Raw genomic sequence first — 20,874 nt, forward strand, 5'->3', positions numbered from 1 at the left:
TTAAGGGAGACTAAGCTTGACCCTGAGAACCGCAGGAACCACTGACGTGTCCTTTGAGCGTTAGGGTACAAAATCACACTTGTGTTTTAGAAACAAAAGTCCCCTGCGACAGGAAGAATAACTGGAAAAGGGCAGGCTGGGTGGAAGGAGAGCAGACAGGAGGCAGTTTTAAGGGTCCAGGCCTGGGCTAGGGCAGTAGTGGTTGGGGAGAGCAAAGTGGATGGGTCCGAGAGAGGCAGCATTCAGAGGCTTACGGGAGGGGGGCAGCAGCTAGCAATGATAACCCTGCGGAGTCTGGCTAGACTGAGAAAAGGCAGGCAGGAGCGGGCTCTGGGTGGCCGCGGGCATCTCCGTGGAAATGTCCAGTAGGCAGAGGCCATCGGGCTGGGATATCAGGAGACAGCTCTGGGCTGGCTATACAGACTGCAAGCCTTCAGCATTTAGATGGTGACTGAAGCCAGGGGAAGGATTTGCACCTGAAAAGCATGGAATCCAAAAACCCCACAACCTTGCTTTTAAGAAACTTATACCCCTGCCGCCATGTTTCAGGGAGCGCTTGAAATTTTCCTCTTCTCTCAAAACAAAGGGGCTGGACTGATTACTAACCCTCCCCTCACCACACACACCCTTCCGCCTCTAAAATTCTTTTGTCCTGTGATCTTACAGCATCCAGGGATGGAGAAAGACAGATGTAATGTCATTCTCCCATAAATAAAACTTATAAGAGGTACAGTGACCTTGAGGTGATGCTGAGTCTTGCCACACTAGGCTTCTGAGAGCTGCCCAAATATCCCAGGTTGTTTAGAGGGTCTAGGTGGTTCCTGGGCTTGAATAACAGATGTGATCTTAAAAACCAGCACGGAGGGGCTTCCCTGGTGGCGCAGTGGTTGGGAGTCCGCCTGCCGATGCAGGGGACGCAGGTTTGTGCCCCAGTCCGGGAGGATCCCGCATGCCGCGGGGCAGCTGGGCCCGTGGGCCATGGCCGCTGGGCCTGCGCGTCCGGAGCCTGTGCTCCGCAGCGGGAGGGGCCACAGCAGTGAGAGGCCCGCGTACCGCAAAAAAAAAAAAAAACAGCATGGAAATCAAACATGGGTACACCCAGTTACACAAGTGCAGGAGTGAGGAGGGGTGAAGTAACATAATGGAATCCCATAGTAAGCCCCTCCCTGGAACACAGTTACCTCCTAATTGTGTTGTATGTGACTCCATTTTCACACCAGGTCTTGAAAGTCTTGGAAAGGACCCCTGCCTCTGAAGTAAAATAGGACCCAGCTCTGTGAAAGGGCTACTTTGATGCCACAGATAAAGTACAGCTTCATATGGTCGGGGAAGGGGAAGCAAGAAAGAGATCACTTGTCATTTTTAAATTAATAAACATAGATACATTTTAGAGTAGAAATTGAAGTTTGCACAAATTCCATAAGATAGAACTTCAAAGGAATTCTGGGTTGTGGTCAGGCAGCGGTCATCCTCAGATTTCCAGAGCTAGCTCTGCACTCTCTTCTGCCATTAAAGCCCTGTGGCAGCCCAGAGTCCAGGCACCTGATGGAATTGTACACTGTGGACAGAAAGAACACTCAAGGACACTCACAAGGCGCGCCTCCACGCTCTAGAATACAATTCAGCCACTGCCACACAGTGGTTGACGGCAAGGGAGCCTCTGGGCGGGGGGTGGTGATGGAACTGTTCTGTATCTTGCTTAATCAGAGACACAGCATATGAAAACCACAAGGAGAGACCAGTGTATACCTACCAGATATACAAAAAGTCAAGTCTGCTAATCACAAGTGTTGGTAAGGATGAGGAACAACCAGGACTCATACCCTTCTGGTAGAAGCTTCAATTCACAGGGCCACGTTAGAAAGTGACATGTCACTGTCTAGCGAAGTTGAAGCTACGCACACCCTAGGACCTGCTGGTGTCAGGCAAGAAAGTCTCACGCACACATGTTCTCCTGGAGCCAAGTACAAGGAATTCAGGGCAAAAAAAAAAAAAAAGAAAGAAACAGAAACAACCCACACTATCAGGAGAATGGAACACCACGGAATTCTCAGAACAACTATAAGGAATGAATCACAGCTCCAGGCATCAATATGGATAACTCTCATTAACATAACATTTAGCAAATAAAAGTAGAGCACAGTAGTGGGATTCCATTTATATAAAAGATAAAAAGTATGTGAAACTAAAACTATCTTTTATGTAGAGATATATATACACATTTGGGAAAACTATAAAGAAAAGCAAGGAAAGAATAAACACCAAAACCAAGATAACAGTTACCTCTGAGCGGGCGGGGACACAAAGAGCTTGTAAAGCTACAGATGCGGTTCTGTTTCTCATACTGGGCCGGGGCGGGGGAGGGGGTACATGGGTGTTAGTCTTATTGCTGTCAAAGAAAAATTGTTTTTCTTCATCCAATTCAATTCAACAAATGTTCCTTGGACACTGGGTATCACCAACCCTAAAGAGACACCATCCTTCATATCATTTTTTTTGATAAAACAAGAAGGTTTGAAAGAAAAAAGACCACGCCTAAGGCAGGGTACAGTACCTTGATTTTGGCGCCCAGCATCTCGGCAGCATCCTTTTCCCGCCGCAGATCCTCCATCTTTTTCTCCTTCTCTTTCAGCAGCCTCATCTTCTCCTCTGCAACCAAGCTGTGGTCCTCTACAATGGCCCGCTTCTCGATCTCCAGTTTTTCTTGCTGTTCCCGCCAGTAATCATCCTTATCATCCCCTTCGTCCTCACCCTCTTCTCCCTCCTCCTCCTCCTCTTCCCCACCCCCACCCCCGCCCCCACCTTCCCTCCGCTTCTCTCGCCTCTTCCTTCTGCCAATGGACCGTTTTTCTAGCTGGGCCTTGAGCCGAGCAATCTCTTCCTGGAATTCTCGAAGGAGGGCATCCTTAGGGTCCTCATTGACCCTTGGCTTGTTCTTAATGTTCTTGGCACGGTTGGCGTATCTCAGAGTGGTTAGAGTCTCTTCTACGTTGTACGAGGCAGGCCCCACGTTGGCCACCATCACAGTTTTAGCATTGCCACCGAGAGAATCTTGGAGGAGCCTGGTAAGCTTTGAGTCCCGATATGGAATGTGAGTGCTTTTGCCGTCCACCAGGGCAGAGATGACGTTACCCAAGGCTGAAAGGGACAGGTTGATCTTGGTAGCTTCCTTCAATCTCTCCCCTTGTGCACCGGTCTTGGCCTGCCGTTCACTGCCAGCAAGATCTACAAGGTTCAATTTCCCTACCCGGATATGGTTTTCGCCATCGAGGCCCACCTCACTGCACTCGATGGTGATGACAAAAATTGCATGCGAACGGGAACTGTGCTCGTTCATGTTGGTAGCACCGACAGAACGGTTCTGGTTCCCCACATTCATCACGTGCTCTATTTCCTTCACGCTCTTGGTGACAAAGGAAGACAGGTCTTTCACGTACACTCCAGTGTCCGGCCTCTCCTTGAGCTCGAGCCTTTTGGTCTGATCCTTTGAGAGGAGATCTCGGATCTCCTCCTGGTAGATCTCTAAGTAAGAAGCCCTGACCAGGTACTGTTGATTCTGGGATCGAGAGATATGGGTGAAGATGTGATCAAAAGAGTTAGGGATGACCCCTCTTTTTTCAGGGTCACCCCGGACTCCTTCCATCGTGTAGGTTTTCCCAGTCCCAGTCTGTCCATAAGCAAAAATCGTCCCATTGAAACCCTGCAGGACGGAGTCCACCAGTGGTCGGAACGTCTCGTCGTAGAGTTCAAACTGCTTGGCGTTCCAGTCGTAGACGGCATCAAAGGTGAAGGTCTTGGGCATTTCATGGGCCACTCCCTTGGGGTTCTTCACCGACACCTGCCCCAGCTTCACGTCCACATCCACCACCTTGTCGTACGAAGCAGCCTTTTCCTTGCCATTCATGGGCCGACAGCGAACCACCACCCGGACTGACTCTGAGCTTTTCAACTTTGACATGATGAGCTCTGACCGGGTCGATCTTAAGGGCTATGAATCCAAAATGAGTCTCACAATGCTAGGGTCCTATAGGAAAAACAAAACAGAGTAAGCAAGGACAGTACAGCTGTCACTGGGGGCTGCTGAAAAGCACATGACACACCCAGGTCCCCTCCATCTTGCCAACCCTCCGACAGCTGCACTTAGTAACTCCACTACATTGGATATTTCCTCATGGGATCTTAACCAGCTGCAGTGGGAAAAATAAAAGCACTAGTCCACCTATCGTGTTAACTAGCTTGTCCTCCCTTCAACTGATAGTTTATCTTATACTACAGGCTGAGGCAGCTGGAAACTTTATAAAAGCCTGGGTAATCTTACGTGCTGTGGAACTACTACAGCCTCTGCACAGAGCCATTCGGAACTATCTATCTAAATTCAAAATGCACGTCCCTTTTGATCTAGCAGCTGTATTTCTAAGAATTTATCCTACAGATAGAAGGATATCTGTGTTGTGGCATCATCTGTGGTAGCAACAGATTTCAGGCAACCCCAATTCCCATCAAGAGGGGACTGATTAAATAAATTTAATATATTTAATATATACAAATCCTGGAATCCTGGGCAGTTACTAAAGAGAATGTGCTAACCTAAACGCAATCCTAAAAGAAGATATGTTGTTAAGTGAAAAACGCAGATGAGGAACAACGTGTATAGTACAGTTTACATATGCATGCTACAATGTAAATATACATGTAAGAGTGGTAACAGTGGCAGCCTCAGCAGGGGAACTATGGGCCCAGACAGTGTGTATAGTACAGTTTACATATGCATGCTACAATGTAAGTATACATGTAAAAGTGGTAACAGTGGCAGACTCAGCAGGGGGACTATGGGCCCCGATGACACTCAGAGGTCTAGAGAGAGGAAAATGACTTTTCACAATACAATTGTTTGTACTGTTTGAATTTCCTATCTTGTACTGATAATACTTTTCCATTCTAAAATCATCAACTATGGCTTGTGCAAAATGTATTCAAATAAACAAGGATGTGGGGTAATACATTACAAAGAAAGCACTTATCCAATCAATAAATTTAATACAATTTGAATGCAAATACGAAAATAGATGTTAAGAAATTTTTAAGTAAAACCAAAAACAGAACTTCATTTGGTGCTGAAAAACTCAGGCAGCAGAAGCAAGTATGATTAAATGGGTCCTTTGGGAAGGGGTACGGAGCAAGCAGATCAGAGCAAAGCGGTATGTACGAGGACCTTAAACTCCCGAAAACCTCAGCGCAAGGGTTTTTAAAAAACAGGTAATTCACGTGGTTCTTGACTCAAAAGGCCCTTTGGTGACAGGTCTCTCTCCTTTACCTGTTCTCCAGCCACCCAGTTCCCTGCTTACAAGATGAGTGTTATTAGATTTTTATCCTCCTGAACTAGTTTATGCATAACAAGCAAATATGTATTAATACATACTTACCCTCTCCCTTTTTACACAAGTGTAGTATGTTATACACAGTAATATGCAGTGTCCTGCATCTTGCTTTTTTTCATTAGACAACCTATCTTGGAGTTTGTTCCCCTCAGTAAATGCAGAGCTGCCTTATTCTTTATGACAGCAGCAAACTATCCCTCTGTATGGAAGCACCATTATTTATTTAACCCCTACCCTAGCACTTAAGCTGTTTCTGATATGTTACTGTGAAAAACCTAGGACCACATCCTTTCATGTGTGGGAAAATCTATCTGTAAGGATAAATTTCTAGAAGCGCAATTGCTGGATCACAGGATATACGCATTTGTAATTTTAGTAGCTACTTGAACAGTAATAACAGGATCCTTTTTAGTTGTGGGAATGACCTATTCTTTGCCAACAAAAGGTGGGAAAATGTGAAGCAGGGCTGGGCCGCTCTAGGTATATATGCTGCAAGTTAATAAATACAGAGTCAATATATTCCTCCGTTGGTCTTTCATAAAAACATTGTTCTGCTGCTAAGCACATGGAAACATGAAAAGTTACTTTTCATACTTCTTCTAGTTGTTATATTAATAGAATAATGTTGTCTAGAATGCAGAACCAGAAGACCTCTTACCCTCTCTTCACCCATTTTCTGTAAAACCTGTAAAACAGGGGTAATTCTTCGTTTTGGATGCTTGTGAGACTAAAAGCCACTTACAAAGGTGGAAGTGCTTTGTGAACTAATATAAAGCTGGATTAAAATTAACTAATACAGTTTCATCCGAAACCCTTGTCAAAGGGTCATTCCAGAGATTAGTAGTGAGCCCTAATTTTATGCATTAAAAAACAGAAAGGGGTGGGTGGGGAACGGGTCACTGGAGAGGATCAATTCTTTTACATTACATACCCGGGAAGAGGCCAAGCTGTCCAGCTTTTACCTATCAAAACAATGTGGCCCCAAGCCTGTTTAATAAAAAAAGCCTGCGGCAGGTTTTCTTGCAGATCTTGATGTTCAGATGCTTCTGTTACAGCTGCATATATTTTTAAGCTCTCCAAAACAATAAAAACAAAGGAATGATAATAACCTACAATAATCTTAAAAATCTTTTAAAAAGAAGTAATTCCCAAAGCCTGAGTCCCCTTAATTAAATCTCCTTGATTTGGAACACAGAACACCATTTCTTTTCTGAACTCACAGAGCTCGGCTGCGCTAGTCATGTACTACTGACATATTATTTCAGGAAGATGGACTAATTTAATTTCCTGCCACCAGGGCTTAAAATCTCGCTGTGGGTCCTCCTCAAAGGAGAAGGTTTTCTTGGAAGGATGCCCTGATTCTCTTTCTTTACTTTATTACCTTCCTTCTCCTTCTTCTGGTCAGTCTAATTACAGTGATAAATCTTTAAAGGAACTCACAGCATTGCCAGGAAAGAAGGAACCACAGGTCAGCAGTTCAGCATTTTTGTCCTGAATACTTTTTCTGCTAGAACTTGTCATCTCGATGTTAACAACCACTATTTGAATGGCTACTACACGAGAAAAATTGAGTCTTCCCCTAACTTCATCTCTTTTGTCCGCTGAGGAAATCAGTTGCACATTTCTCATGGCAGCCACTCTCTTCCAGAATCTTTGAGGACTTCCCTGGTGGCGCAGTGGTTAAGAATCCGCCTGCCAATGCAGTGGACACAGGTTTGAGCCCTGGTCCGGGAAGCAACATGCCACAGAGCAACTAAGCCCGTGCGCCACAACTACTGAGCCCACACACCTAGAGCCCGCGAGCCACAACTACTGAGCCCAAGCACCTAGAGGCCCTACTCCACAACGGGAGAGGCCACCGCAACGACAAGCCCACGCACTGCAGTGAAGAGTAGCCCCCACTTGCTGCAACTGGAGAAGGCCTGCGTGCAGCAACAAAGACCCAACACAGCCAAAAATAAATAAATAATTTTATTAAAAAAAAAACTTACATGATTGGATTCACGCTCTCTCACCCTTGCTAGCTGTCATGGAGTCCACCTCAAATTCTAGAACCAGGTGCAGACTGGATGCTTAGTAACTACTGGCGTCCTATAGAGATTCTAGAACAGAGGTCACAGACTGATCACATTCTACCTGCCCCCTCTGCCCCAACTAGAGAAAGCCCGCATGCAGCAACGAAGATGCAATGCAGCCAAAAATAAATAAATAAATTTAAAAAAAGAGAGAGAGTGGTGTTGTTAAAAACAAAAAACAAAAAACAAACCCCAGCAATTCCACGTCTATATTTGTGTATGTCCTGGTGAAAAACCTTCGCACCTGTGCACAAGGAAACACAGACAAGGGTGCTTCCTGCAGCACTGTTAAAATAATAGAAAACTGGAAACAACCATCCATTTATAGAGGAACTGAAAAATAAAATATGGTATACTCACATTACAGATAGTATACTATTCAGTAGTTCAAAGGAATAAATTAGAGCAGGGGTCAGCAAATGACAGCCCACAGGCCAAATCCAGTCCATAGCCTGTTTTAGTAAATAAAGTTTTATTGGAACACAACCATACCCCTTTGTTTACATATCATCTATGGCTGCTTTAGCTATAAAATAGCACAGCTGAGTAGCTGCAGCAGACAGTATGGCCCACAGAACATAAAATATTTACCACCTGATCTTTCACAAAAAAAGTGTGCCAACCCTGAATTAGAGTTATATATATTTACATGGATAAATAAATAGGTTGAGTGGAAAAGCAAGCTGCAGAGTGACGATTATGACTAAAAACTTAGAAAACAATATGGTGCTCATGGATTTGCATTAATGTATATATAAGTATTCCCCCAAATGGGTAGAGGGATATACAGCAATTTATGATAGTGGCTGTCCAAGTTGGGCAGGGTGAAATGTTAAGAATGGGACAAGAAATGTGAAGAATTTTTCAATTTTATCTGTAATATTTTATCATTTCTCCTAAAAAAAAGAAACAGGGAATGAGACTTGAAGCAAATAAGAGAAAATGTTAATAATTATCAATTCTGTTTCCTATATTTTTCTCTGAATGTTTAAGATTTCTCAAAAAAGAAAAGAAAAAAGAAAACCAGCAATTTCACATTGAAACAGAAAAAACAGATTTTCTGCTTCTCTGGAATAATGGGAATATCTGACAGCCCAGGCCCCAAGTGGCAGCAATGGGAACTGAGTGACGGCTGCCCCTCTAATGGGCCCGGCCACCCAATCCTCCCCAGCCCACACTCCCTACTGTCTCACACCCAGCATGCTCTGCTCATTTATACTGCCTGCCTGGCTCCTGTAGGCATCCCTGTCCATAACCAAATTCATGTATACATGATCTAATTGAGAAAGGCCTGTCATGTTAGTCCATCTCTTTTTTTTTCTTTTCAATATTTATTTATTTATTTGGCTGTGCTGGGTCTTAGTTGTGGCACGAGGGATCTTTGTTGCGGCATGCATGTGGGATCTAGTTCCTTGACCAGGGATCAAACCCGGGCCCCCTGCATTGGGAGCATGGAGTCTTAACCACTGGACCACCAGGGAAGTCCTAGTCCATCTTTCAAAATGACATTTACCAAGGCTCTGTAATGACATGGAATATGCTTAGAATAAATGAAAAAGCAGTTTACAAAATTGAATGCATGCAATCACAATTGTATAAAAATAAGATACACATCAAAACATTAATAGTGGTCCACTTTGTGTGATGGGACTACATATAGGTGATTTCCCCTGCTCCTTCGACATTTCTATATTTTTCAAATTTTCTGTAACAAGCATGTGGTATCTTCAAATGGGAAAAAATAAAGGTCTGGCAATTCACCAGAAACATCCCTGCAAGGAGGAGCAATGTGCGGTCACACAAAGCACATACTAATGCATCTTTAATCACTGCACTCCAATGCAACGTCCTCTAAGATCTGACCGAGCAACCACCTGCCAACTGCCTGGCCTAGAGTTCAAGGACTCAGTGTCTGAAAGGCAGCCCAAACTACGGATCACAGGGGCCATCAGGAAAGCAGCAACACTCAGGCAAGAAGATAAAAGTGACTCCCTATTAACCAGCCCAAACCAAGTCCCTGGGCAGGTTTCTCTAGGGGAAGCAGTTGTTTCTACTCTGTATCCAACTCATCACAATCAACACTACGTTCTTTCTCAACTGTTGCTAATTGTTTTGAAGTATCAGGACTCCTTGTCTGCAAACCCTGAACCAACACCAAGAGAGCAATTCCAACTCTGGGTCTTTGGTTCCCATGACGGTCAGCTATCAAAATGTGAATTACACAATTTTCAGAACAAGATTATTCATCTCCAGTTGAAAAAATAACATCACTGTCTGGAGAACTTTTAAAAGGACATGGAATGTGTGTTGAGGGACTAGTCCTATATTTGCTTCTATTTACATAAAATATATCTGAAGGGATATGCAAGAGCCAGATAACAACACTGGCTGCCTGTAGGGAAAAGAGCTGGGTGGCTGAAGGCCAAGAGTATAAGGGAGGCTTTGCAGTGTATAATCCTTTTATACCTCTTGAATCATGTAAATATATTACCTAGTCAGAAAAATCAAATTAGGGGAGAAAAAAGATGGAAAAAATCTGTAAAATTAACTACATCCAGGTGTTAAAACTCATTTTTCTCTTTTCATCTATCCACCATGAATATAATGTAATAAAATGTTTTAACTGATGAACAAAGGGTCCTAGTTGTAAAACTATTTGTCTTAACTTCATGGTAAAGCTTCATAAAAGAGCTTCTATGAGGTCTACAGCAATGGAAATCCTTAACTTCCTAATGTCAATGTAGCATGTCACATAGCCTCAGCCATAAAAGGCATTCAGAGCAAAGATGTCAAAATAACAGACTAATAAAATATATTCTGGGGACTTCCCTGGGGGTCCAGTGGTTTAGACTTCGCCTTCCAATGTAGGGGGTGTGGGTTCGATCCCTGGCTGGGGAGCTAAGATCCTACATGCCTCACAGCCAAAAAACCAAAACATAAAACAGAAGCAATACTGTAACAAATTCAATAAACACTTTAAAAATGGTCCACATCAAAAAATAAATAAAATATATTTATTTTAGTGTAATATAGTGTAATAACAGGCACTGTTTATAAACACAGGTCATCTGTTTTTTGTAAGCCAAACAGTTGTGTGAACGGTCTAAACACTTTCAAACTGTCTCTTACAGTACATATGAGAGCCACAGAATCTTAAACTGGCACATATTATTTGAGGGCATCTGAGTAGTCAATATCAAAACACTGAAATGCAATACTCAAAATGTAATACTCCCTTGAAAGAGCAACTCCATTTCTTGGAACTATTTTAAGGCCTTCAGTGAATAACTGAATACATGTGGAAGATGTACTTACACCTTTATGCTTATCTCAGCAGCATCTCTAACCACTTAAATACTCATTGATAAGGGATTGGTTAGATTATGACACATCTCTACAATGGGAAATTATGCAGCCATTAAGAATGGCAATATAGGGCTTCCCTGGTGGCGCAGTGGTTAAGAATCCGCCTGCCAATGCAGGGGACATGGGTTCGAGCCCTAGTTCAGGAAGATCCCACATGCCGCGGAGCAGCTAGATCCCACATGCCGCGGAGCAGCTAAGCCCGTGCGCCTAGAGCCCGTGCTCTGCAACAGAAGAAGCCACCACGATGAGAAGCCCACGTACCGCAACGAGTAGCCCCCGCTCACTGCAAGTAGAGAAAGCCCGCACGCAACAACGAAGACCCAACGCAGCCAAAAATAAATAAAATAAAATAAAATAAATTTATATTAAAAAAGCAGGCTACCAAACAGAAGACTTACTATGATGTGATTTATGTTTACATGTGTACATGCACAAGTGCAGAGAAAGTTGTGAATGAGACAGTGTAAAGTCATGATTCAAAGCATGAACTTTAGTATTCAACGCGTCAGCATTTGAATTTCTGCTCTGCCCCTTAGCTATAAAATCTTGAGAAAGTTACATTAAGTCATAGTCTCTTCTACAAAATGGGATTAATAACAACACCTACCATAAAGAACTGTTCTAAGGATTATTAAGTAAGCTAATAAATGTTAAATGGTTAGCCTAGTGCAAGATGTGTAATAAACACTCAAGAAAGGCAAACAATATTGATCTCTTGGGGGTGAGCTTGCAAGTGATTGTTTTTGCTTTCTTTGGCCTTCTTCACAGGTGCATGTATTTTGTTTCTTACAATCAAGCAGGGGGATGGCAATAAAGCTATTTTTTCTTTGGGGAAAAAAGTCTAGTAACTTGGTTTCAGCTTACACATCTTAGGAAGACAGGCTACTTATCTGGAAAGAAACCTAGAAAGGTCACGGATAAGAAACATGAACAACTAAACACCTGCTCTGAATTCAAATTGGCGCCAAGCACTCCCTGTCACTTGATGACCCCAACAGGCTAACAAAGAAAGCATTTAACTGATAAGGGGGAAAAAGAGGCAAAGAAATCCTATTTTGTGAAACATTCATAACATACATTCATAAAAAATATATTCAGGGCTCCCTGGTGGCTCAGTGGTTAAGAATCTGCCTGCCAATGCAGGGGACACAGGTTCGAGCCCTGATCCAGGAAGATCCCACATGCTGCGGAGCAACTAAGCCCGTGCGCCACAGCTACTGAGCCTGCACTCCAGAGCTTGAGCCACAACTACTGAGCCCAAGAGCCACAACTACTGAGCCCAGGTGCCACAACTACTGAAGCCCATGCACCTAGAGCCGGAGCTCTGCAACAAGAGAAGCCACCACAATGAGAAGCCAGCGCACCGCAACGGGGAGTAGCCCCCACTCGCCGCAACGAGGAAAAGCCCACACGCCGCAATGAAGACCAAACCCAGCCAAAAATAAATTTAAAAAATAAATAAATTTATTTAAAAATATATATATATATATATTCAAGTCTAGAGGACGCTAATTCAGAATCAATGTGGGTCTGGGGCTTTGTTGTATTCAATAGTCACAGCTCATAGTACATTAGGAACTTAATGTATATTCCTCTTCTAATCCTCAAAATCACCTTATGAGGAATAGTATTAGCCTTATTTTAAAAATAAGGATGGGAGGCTCAGAGAAATTAACTGGCTCAAGGTCACAGAGCAATTAAATGGAACAGTCAGAATTCAAAACCAGGTTTGTCTTATTAAAAGACCCTAATTTAAACTTATTTTAAACACACAAACACATGCACATGCGTATACACATGTGTATTAATATATGAATAGATTAAAACAATTCAAGTTGTACATACAGTGAACAGGTAAATCTTCCCCCTACCCCTGGGGAGATACTCAAAGCATATGCAAGCATTAACGTATCTATATTGCTTCCCTACCTTGTTTTTTGTTTTTAAACTCAAGTTTAAGTATAGTATCACCATTCTCTATCTTACTTTGTAGATCTTGGGCCCCCCCACCCCCACCCCCATCCCCACCTTTTAAGTAGCTGCCTAAATGCCATGGTACAGTTCTCTTATAATGTATTTGATTAGTCCCCTGCTGAGGGAACCTCTGATAGTTTCTGGTCTTTGCTAGTGCAAACAATGCTGCAGTGAATATCCTGAACATATACCTTTAGCTACACACGAGGGTTCTTCGTAGGAGTTATTCCTGGATGTGTAAACACTACACATGTTCCTTTTTGACAGAGGGCACCATCCTACCCACTTCCCAGGCTGTACCATTTATCCTCCCACCAACAGTGCACCGACTGCCCACACAACCCCAATGTCCGGGGCTCGTGCTCTGAACCACCACGAAGCTATGAAGCTGGAAGAGCCTGCCTGTCAGGAACTTCTCATTCCATGTACTGATCCAGGAAAGAAATGAAACTGTTTCTCTGCTAAACATTTACACTCTGATGTCAGAGACTTAATCAACCAAATACAACATTTGGCCCTTGAGTAGGGCCCTTTTTTGGATCTTGATTCAAACACACCGATTGTTAAAAATGTATGAGACCATCAAGGAAATTTGAACATTAAGGAATGTTAAGGAATTACTGTTACATTTTTAGGTGTGGAAATGGTATTTTTTAAAGAAGGTTCTTACTCTTAGAGACACACACAAAAGCATTTTCGTATAAAGTTTTTTTTTTAACATCTTTATTGGAGTATAATTGCTTTACATTGTTGTATTAGTTTCTGCTATATAACAAAGTGAATCAGCTGTATGTATACATATATCCCCTCCCTCTTGCATCTCCCTCCCACCCTCTCTGTCCCACCCCTCTAGGTGGTCATGAAGCACCGAGCTGATCTCCCTGTGCTATGCGGCTGCTTCCCACTAGCATATAAAGCTATATGCTGACTGGGACCAAAATAAGCAGAGGTGAGGTGGGGTGGGATGAATAAGAGGTTATAAGTGAGACAGAACTGCCATGTGCTGCTAACTGCTGGAGCTGGGTAATGGGTCCATGGTTCATTACACTATTCCATTTTTATGTATGCTTGAAAGTTTCCAAGATGGGGGGAAAAAAAAAAAGATTGCCCTCTGACCAATGCCTTTTAACTTTTAAGAAAATTTTAATTGTGGTTAAAAAAACCCCACATAATATAAAATGTACCCTCTTAACCGTTAAGTGTACAGTTCAGTAATGACAACGATATTCACATTGTTGTGTGACAGATCTCTAGAACTTTTTCATCTTGCTAAACTGAAACTCCATACCTATCAAATGGCAACTTCCCATTTCCCTGTCTCCCCAACCCCTGGAAACCACCATTCTACCTCAGGGTTCATCCATGTTGTGTAGCATGTGACAAGATCTCTTTTTTTTATAAGGCTAAATAACAACCTATTGTGTGTATATACCACATTATCTTTATCCATTGATCTGTCCACAGACATCTGGGCTACTAGCACCTCTCATCTATCGTGAATAACGCTGTGGTTGATCACAAGTGTACTCAATGACTTGTCCTTTTAATCAGACTGCCCTGCAGCTGGGTAGAGAGCCACAGCAAATTCTACATTTAAAAGAGGGAGGTGGCCTGGAATAACAAAAAAGAGATTCAGACACACCTGGGAATGAAACCCAGCCCAACTATTCCCAGCTCTGGGACTCCAGGCAAGTTCCTTCCACCAGCTAAGCCTATATCCTCCTCTGCAAAATGGGACTACCACAAATGCCCTGCTCCTTGGGGCTGTGTGAGGATTAGAGGAGGACAAGCATGACAAGGCCTGGACCACAAGAGGTGCTTCTGCCCTGACCCAATTTACAGGAGAAAAAAACCTGAGACTTGGAGAGAGAAGCAACATGGCAGACTGAGTTAATCAGCAGCAAAGTAAGCAGAAACCAGGGCTACCGGGCTCCAAAGTTCATGGTGTTTTTCCACACCAGCGTGTCCTAAATGTCAGTCATCTGATTGTCTCTTCACAATTTCTGCCATATCCACACACCACCTGTACCATTATTTAGTTAAGATTTTGCTTTAAATCTACTTTAACACTTTTTTTTTTTTTAATTTATTTTTTTGGCCATGCTGCACGGCTTGCAGGATCTCAGTTCCCTGACCAGGGACTGAAGCCAGGCCACAACAGTGAAAGCCCAGAATCCTAACAACTAGGCCACCAGGGAACTCCCAAATTTCTTTTTAACAGAAACTTCGTATGACTACCATGAATGGAAAACCAGTATCACTTGTTGTAAATAGAAAGTAACTGAAAATAAAGACAAACAACCATGTTACTAAATTCGAACTAGATACTGTAGCTTACCTAAGGCCAGAGGCCTGATCTCTCTTGGTTAGAAAGCCAGTAGAAGGGTGAGATAGGGAGGGTAAGAGGAAGGCTCAAGAGGGAGTGGATATGGGGAAATATGTATGCATATGGCTGACTCACTTTGTTGTCTAACAGAAACTAACACAGTATTGCGAAGCAATTATACTCCAATAAAGATGTATTAAAAAAAAAAAGAAACTAAGAAAGCCAGTTTAGCACGTGTTAAGAAAGACTGGAACCAAACAAATACTCTCCTTGACATAGTCAAAAGAACCAAAAGAGTTTCGAAGGGAATAACTCTCACCGTGTCGTTCAACATAATTTAGGATGTTGTGTCTGAGTGTCAACTAAAATCTTCTGTTCCACCTGGTTTAGCCATCCATGTCCCCAAATCAGAGTCCCGTTATCAAGATCCCTGGTGATTGGTGTGTACATGAATGTTGGAGAAGCTGCCCACATATGCTACCTTTATCGTAAACAGTTCCCAAAGTTGATCAAGCAGAATGTCCCATAAATCACAGAATTTGTTTCAGTAATATAACGAGTTGAATACATTAAAAAAAATCCCCTGCCTAAAGTCCACCAGAACTGTCATGGTTCACTGTCCAATTCCATAATGACATGCTCTCACAGCTCATTCAGTGCACAAAACTGATCATGTACATACAATATTCCTGGTTAATGTCACCAGCCAACGGTCTGTTCATAGAATGAAGGGTTTAAATGTTAAAGGCTCAGGTTCTGGGTCCTACTCATAGGGAATTCTGTATCAAAAAGAAAAACAGATTAAGAAGCAGCAGCAAAGAAGGCGACAAAAACTATGAAAAGATACCTTATGGCTTGTGAATTATACCTCAATAAAGCTTTTTTTTTTTGAAGATATTTTTAGGGTCCTAATCAAATTTTAAGAAGGAAAATGTACAGTTCTCCTTTTCAACTTTTTAAAGTTCTAACTTTCCGCAAACTAATTTATTTAGAATTGTTCTCTTATGAGTCTGAGAGGGAAGCAAAGATATTCACTACAGCACTATATATGATTATAAAAAGCCAGAAACAACGTCAATGCCCAATGCTAGGGAAAGTTTACTAGCTCATAATTACTAAACATGGGAAAATGGTTATGAAATGTTACGTGAACATTTCCAAATGCAAAATGGGAGATACACTTTGAGAGCAACTACCTAAAAAGAGAGCTGTGCAAGTGTACAAACAAGTAAGCTGAAACTGAGTCAGGATACCCTTTGCACAGGTAATCCCTCTCCACCAAACTGCACTAATGTCTGCCTTTTCAACTGTATTTAGACACTACCTTGTTAAAAACATTATTTAAGGACGCTGCCTTTATAATTAAAATTTTTTAACAATGAAAGGATCTAGTTTAAAGAAATCATCAGAAATGTAGACAAAAGTTTATGCAAAGAAAAAAAAAGTTTATGCACAGATAATCTTCAAGATGTTCTCTGTAGCATTATTCATAGCATTTAAGTATTGAAACCTGCCTAAATGACAATGACTGGGCAAACAGGTAAGAACTGCACATTCATGAGATAAAATACATTTAGGAATATATTTTCCTTTGGACAGTAAGATGTTTTAACAGTAGTTATTTCTGAGTGAATCTTATTTAATCTTTTCAGGGTTTTCCTCAATGGAAATTATTTTTATAATTTAAAAACAATTCTATTAAAAAATGCTGGCAATTGAAGAAGTAAGGAGGGAAAAATACTATATATTTCTTAGGCTAGAATCTGACCTGCTATTGCAGACCGTGCAAAACCAGTAACTATTTCCACCAAGAACTATCTTCTTGCTGTTATCTTAAGTAACTTGAGCTGACATTTTGTCTTACCTGGATGGAATCTTTTATGATTTACTAGCTAGATTTCTTTGCTTAGGTTACTGAAATGTGTTATAAAGTAATGGTTACTGCAGTCCCCTAAGCTGCTGGAGACAGTACTATGAGCTTTAGTTTCTGTGTAATTTATGTCACACACAAAAGCCCCAAAGCAAGCCCTTCCTGAAACCACTGCTGAAAGAGATGTTAAGGACCCCAGAGTGGGTAACAGCATGTCCAGTCTCAGCTCCCAGTAGTCTATTACAATCTCTATTTCACTTGGACTCACTTCCATTTATACACTATGTTCAAATATGACAAAATGCAACTGCTGCAAATATCTTGCCAAAAACTTAAAAATAAAACCACACCCACCACAATTATCACTGGTGCTCTCTAATGCAAACTATGATTTAAATAAATCAGCATACTAAAAAGATAGATCTGCCTGTGTGTGAAGAGCTCAGTGTCTGCTATCAGTGTGACAAAGCGAGGAGACACAACGTGTCACCAAGATTAACTGAAGCCTTAAACAAGAACATCCCAAGCTGCAAGGCAGATGTGTGATGCTGATAAGATGAGCTGATTGCAATGATCTGTGACTGCCAAGAAACAGCTCTAAAAGCCCCACCCTGGAAGGCTGGGAGAAAGCCCTGCATGAAGTCACCAAGGAAGAGGAAAATATTACCCAACTCAAAGCTGTCTTTCAGGCAGCGCTGCAAGAGCCTTGGAAGATTATCCCACGTCCTTATTTTGCCTATACAGACACTGAGGGCCAGAGAGGCTGAGTTACTTGCCTTGGGTCACATAGCAGGTGGCAGAATTGCTATTAAAATTCATGTCTCCACCCAGATCCCACTGCCTTTTCACACCAGAATTTCCTGTGGTGGCACAGGCCTTGACCAAGAAATCTTTCTAAGACTGCAGAGATAAGGGATGTTGAAGGGAAAATAATGAGCCCACATGGCAGACAGGGAAAACTGAGGCTTGACAAAATTGAATCTTTTACAGATTAAAAAATGGGTAAAAATATTCTTTGGTGACAGAAGATAGGGTAGTAGTCACCCTTCTGGAGGGAGGTAAGGAAGGCTTCTGGAGTGCTGGTAATGTTCTATATCTTGATCTGGGTGGTGGTATCATGGGTGAGTTCATTTTATGAAAATTCAACAAACTATACAGTTACAATCATCTAATTTTTCTGCCTGTATCTTATCCTTCAATAAAAACATTACATTAAGAAAAGAAAAAAAAAAAAACAGAATCTTTTGTAATTAGTCAGCAGTGGCATAGGGCTTTAGCCACCCTCTCCTCACGGGTGCAGATGTTATCACCAGAATCAAGAAACAGTTCAGGGCCGAATGACTCAGAATACAAGCTCTCAGTTCCTACCTGCTTCATGTTTCAGCCCTGAGTTAGAGCTAAGAAGGATGAGAGGTAGCCTATCTCACAAATCAGATTATCTATTTGTTGCCTATCAGTGAAGTAACTGACACCCATGGTTATGTTAAAATACCTCAAGGGTTTTTCCCCTGATTTCTTCAAACATTCTATGAAGTCAGTTTTCTTCATCAGCCTTTAAAGTTATTTACCCAGATACAGAAGAGAAAGAAAGGCTTTTGACAAGACGTCAGGGATGTACTGCCCACCTGAAAAACAGATGAACAAGTGAGTGGTAGGAAGAGCAATGGACTTGGAATCAGACCTGGGTAAGTTATTTGACTTTTCTGTGCCTCTACTTTCCTCTTCCGGAAAATGGGATTCATAACAGTCCTCATGCTACAGGGTTGCTGTGAGGACTAAATGAGACGACATGTGTAAAGTGCTGAAAACAGCGCTTGGCTCAATAAATGTTAGCTATTTCTATTACAGGTAGACCTCGGAGATACTGCAGGTTTGGTGCCAGACCACCATAATAAGCAAATCTTGCAATAAAGCAGGTCACACAAATTTTTTGGTTTCCCAGCGCATATATAAGTAATGTTTACACTATACTGTAGTCTACTGAGTGTGCAAGAGTATTATGTCTAAAGAAACAATGTACATTAATTAATGTACACTAAAAAATACTTTATTGCTAAAAAATGCATCATCTGACAACGCAGAGTTGCCATAAACCTTCAAATTGTAAAAAAAAATGCAGTACTTGTGAACCACAGTAAAAAAAAGGTAAGCCTGTACTTTTATTATCACTATCTTTGGCAAGTCCTAGTTTTGCTACTTATTAACAAAGGAGTACATCTCAAGCTTTAATGTACTCAGGAAACACCCGGGGGTCTTGGTAAAATGCAGACTGGCTTATTATATCTAGACTTAGACTCTGCATTTCTAACAATCTCTCAGGGCACATGGGTGCCTCAGTCATGCAGAACACACTTTGAGTGGCAAGGATCTACCGAACCCAGCACCTATTGGTGCTTCATATTACTGACCAAAATGAATGACCCCTCAGTAGCTCAATGCTTCATCTGTAAACTGGGGATAATACATATGCCATGTGATCTCAAATGACTGAACATTAGTACACAAGAATGCACAGGAAAGAGCATTCTAAACTGCAAACAAAGCTACACAAGCAGAGGTGGTAGGATTATCAGTCTTGTTATTCGCAATGTTGAATTTACAACATTGTGAAACCTAAATTTACAGGGGCAATTATTAGCATACGTTAAAAGAAGGCTCGAATTCCCTTGCTAGAATTCCAGCAAGAACACAACAGCTTCTCCAGGGATTCCCAAATCAAAAGCTCTGAAACTTTAGAAATGTCATTCGATGGCCAAGAAAGAACCACTTTGGCAGGGAGAGTGTGGCCATTTGAGGCACTAAGCTTCAAGAGTGATTCCATTCTCTCTCGCAGAGACGGCCAGCCTCCTCCCAGCTTTCATCAGCCAAGATCTCAAGTCAGGACAGCAATGCCAACAGCATGAGACAGATGGGCACTGCCCTGGCAGAGCCCACAACTGCCACTCCACTAGCTGGCAAAGAGCCAGACTGCAAGAAAAGCAGGGCTTCCGGATGTCCAAGGTGGAGGCTTCAAAAAGATGTACCTGGCTATCTTCCTGCAGTATAAGCAGGGATCTCTTCCCCAGAGGCTGTAAGTATGATGTTTACACCTGTGCCTCTCCTCCAAGGGTTCACAGGGAACCAGAGCTAATTCTTCCACACAGAGCACCTTACCAAAAAGTTATCTCATCATTTTAGAGGCAGATGGCACCATCAACATCTACCTAATTGAGCAGGCCAAACCCAAGAGATGCCTCCGATTCCTCTAGCCCTTCCCCTCAACCACCATCCTGCTGGCTTCACCTCTATGACACATCCCCAATCCATCCTCTTGTACCATCTCCACCATCACCACCCTAGAAAGCCGCCATCACCTCTCACCTGGCCTCCTAACTACCCTCCTGCCTGCCATTCTCACACCCCTTAAAATTCACTGGCCACAGGGGCCAAAGTGATGTTTTTAAAAAACAAAAAACAGATCACATCACTCCCCTTCTTAAAGCCTTCAAAGCCTTCCCATTGCTTTTGGAATAAAGTCCCACCTCCTCACTCTAGTCCACAGGCCCTAGATGACTTGAGGCCTCACCCCCAGCCCAGCCCCCACTTGGCCATCTCACCATTCTCCCCTCTCCGCACCCCAGCCCACCTGCTCCAGCTGCTCTGAGCCTTCTTTCAGTTCCCAGAACTTACTAAGCTTATTCCCACCTGAGAGCCTTTACTTTTGCTGTTCCTTCTGCCATATTCTCAAATGTTTGGCCCCTTTCTGGCAGCAAGTCTCAGCAAAAATGTCACCCCCTCAGAGTGGCCTTCTCAGACCACCCAATTAATTGGCAGCATCCCAATGGGGAAGTCACTCTCCATCACATCACTGTTTTATTGTTTGCACAGTACTTATTTCCATCCAAG

At 42.4% G+C, this 20,874-nt stretch overlaps 1 protein-coding gene across 3 annotated transcripts in view; it reads right to left on the bottom strand.

Moving 5' to 3' along the window:
- Positions 1 to 20,874, bottom strand: part of KIF3B (kinesin family member 3B) — a 37,259-nt gene that overhangs the window by 13,339 nt on the left and 3,046 nt on the right. For all 3 annotated transcript variants that reach the window (XM_004272709.3, XM_033433463.2, XM_033433464.2), the window contains one exon: positions 2,555 to 4,024. In XM_004272709.3, coding sequence (XP_004272757.1) covers positions 2,555 to 3,958 — 1,404 coding nt within the window. In that variant the 5' untranslated portion in view covers positions 3,959 to 4,024. The remainder of the gene's footprint in view (positions 1 to 2,554; positions 4,025 to 20,874) is intronic.

Source organism: Orcinus orca, chromosome 16 (assembly GCF_937001465.1).
Source record: "Orcinus orca chromosome 16, mOrcOrc1.1, whole genome shotgun sequence".
NCBI lineage: Eukaryota > Metazoa > Chordata > Mammalia > Artiodactyla > Delphinidae > Orcinus > Orcinus orca.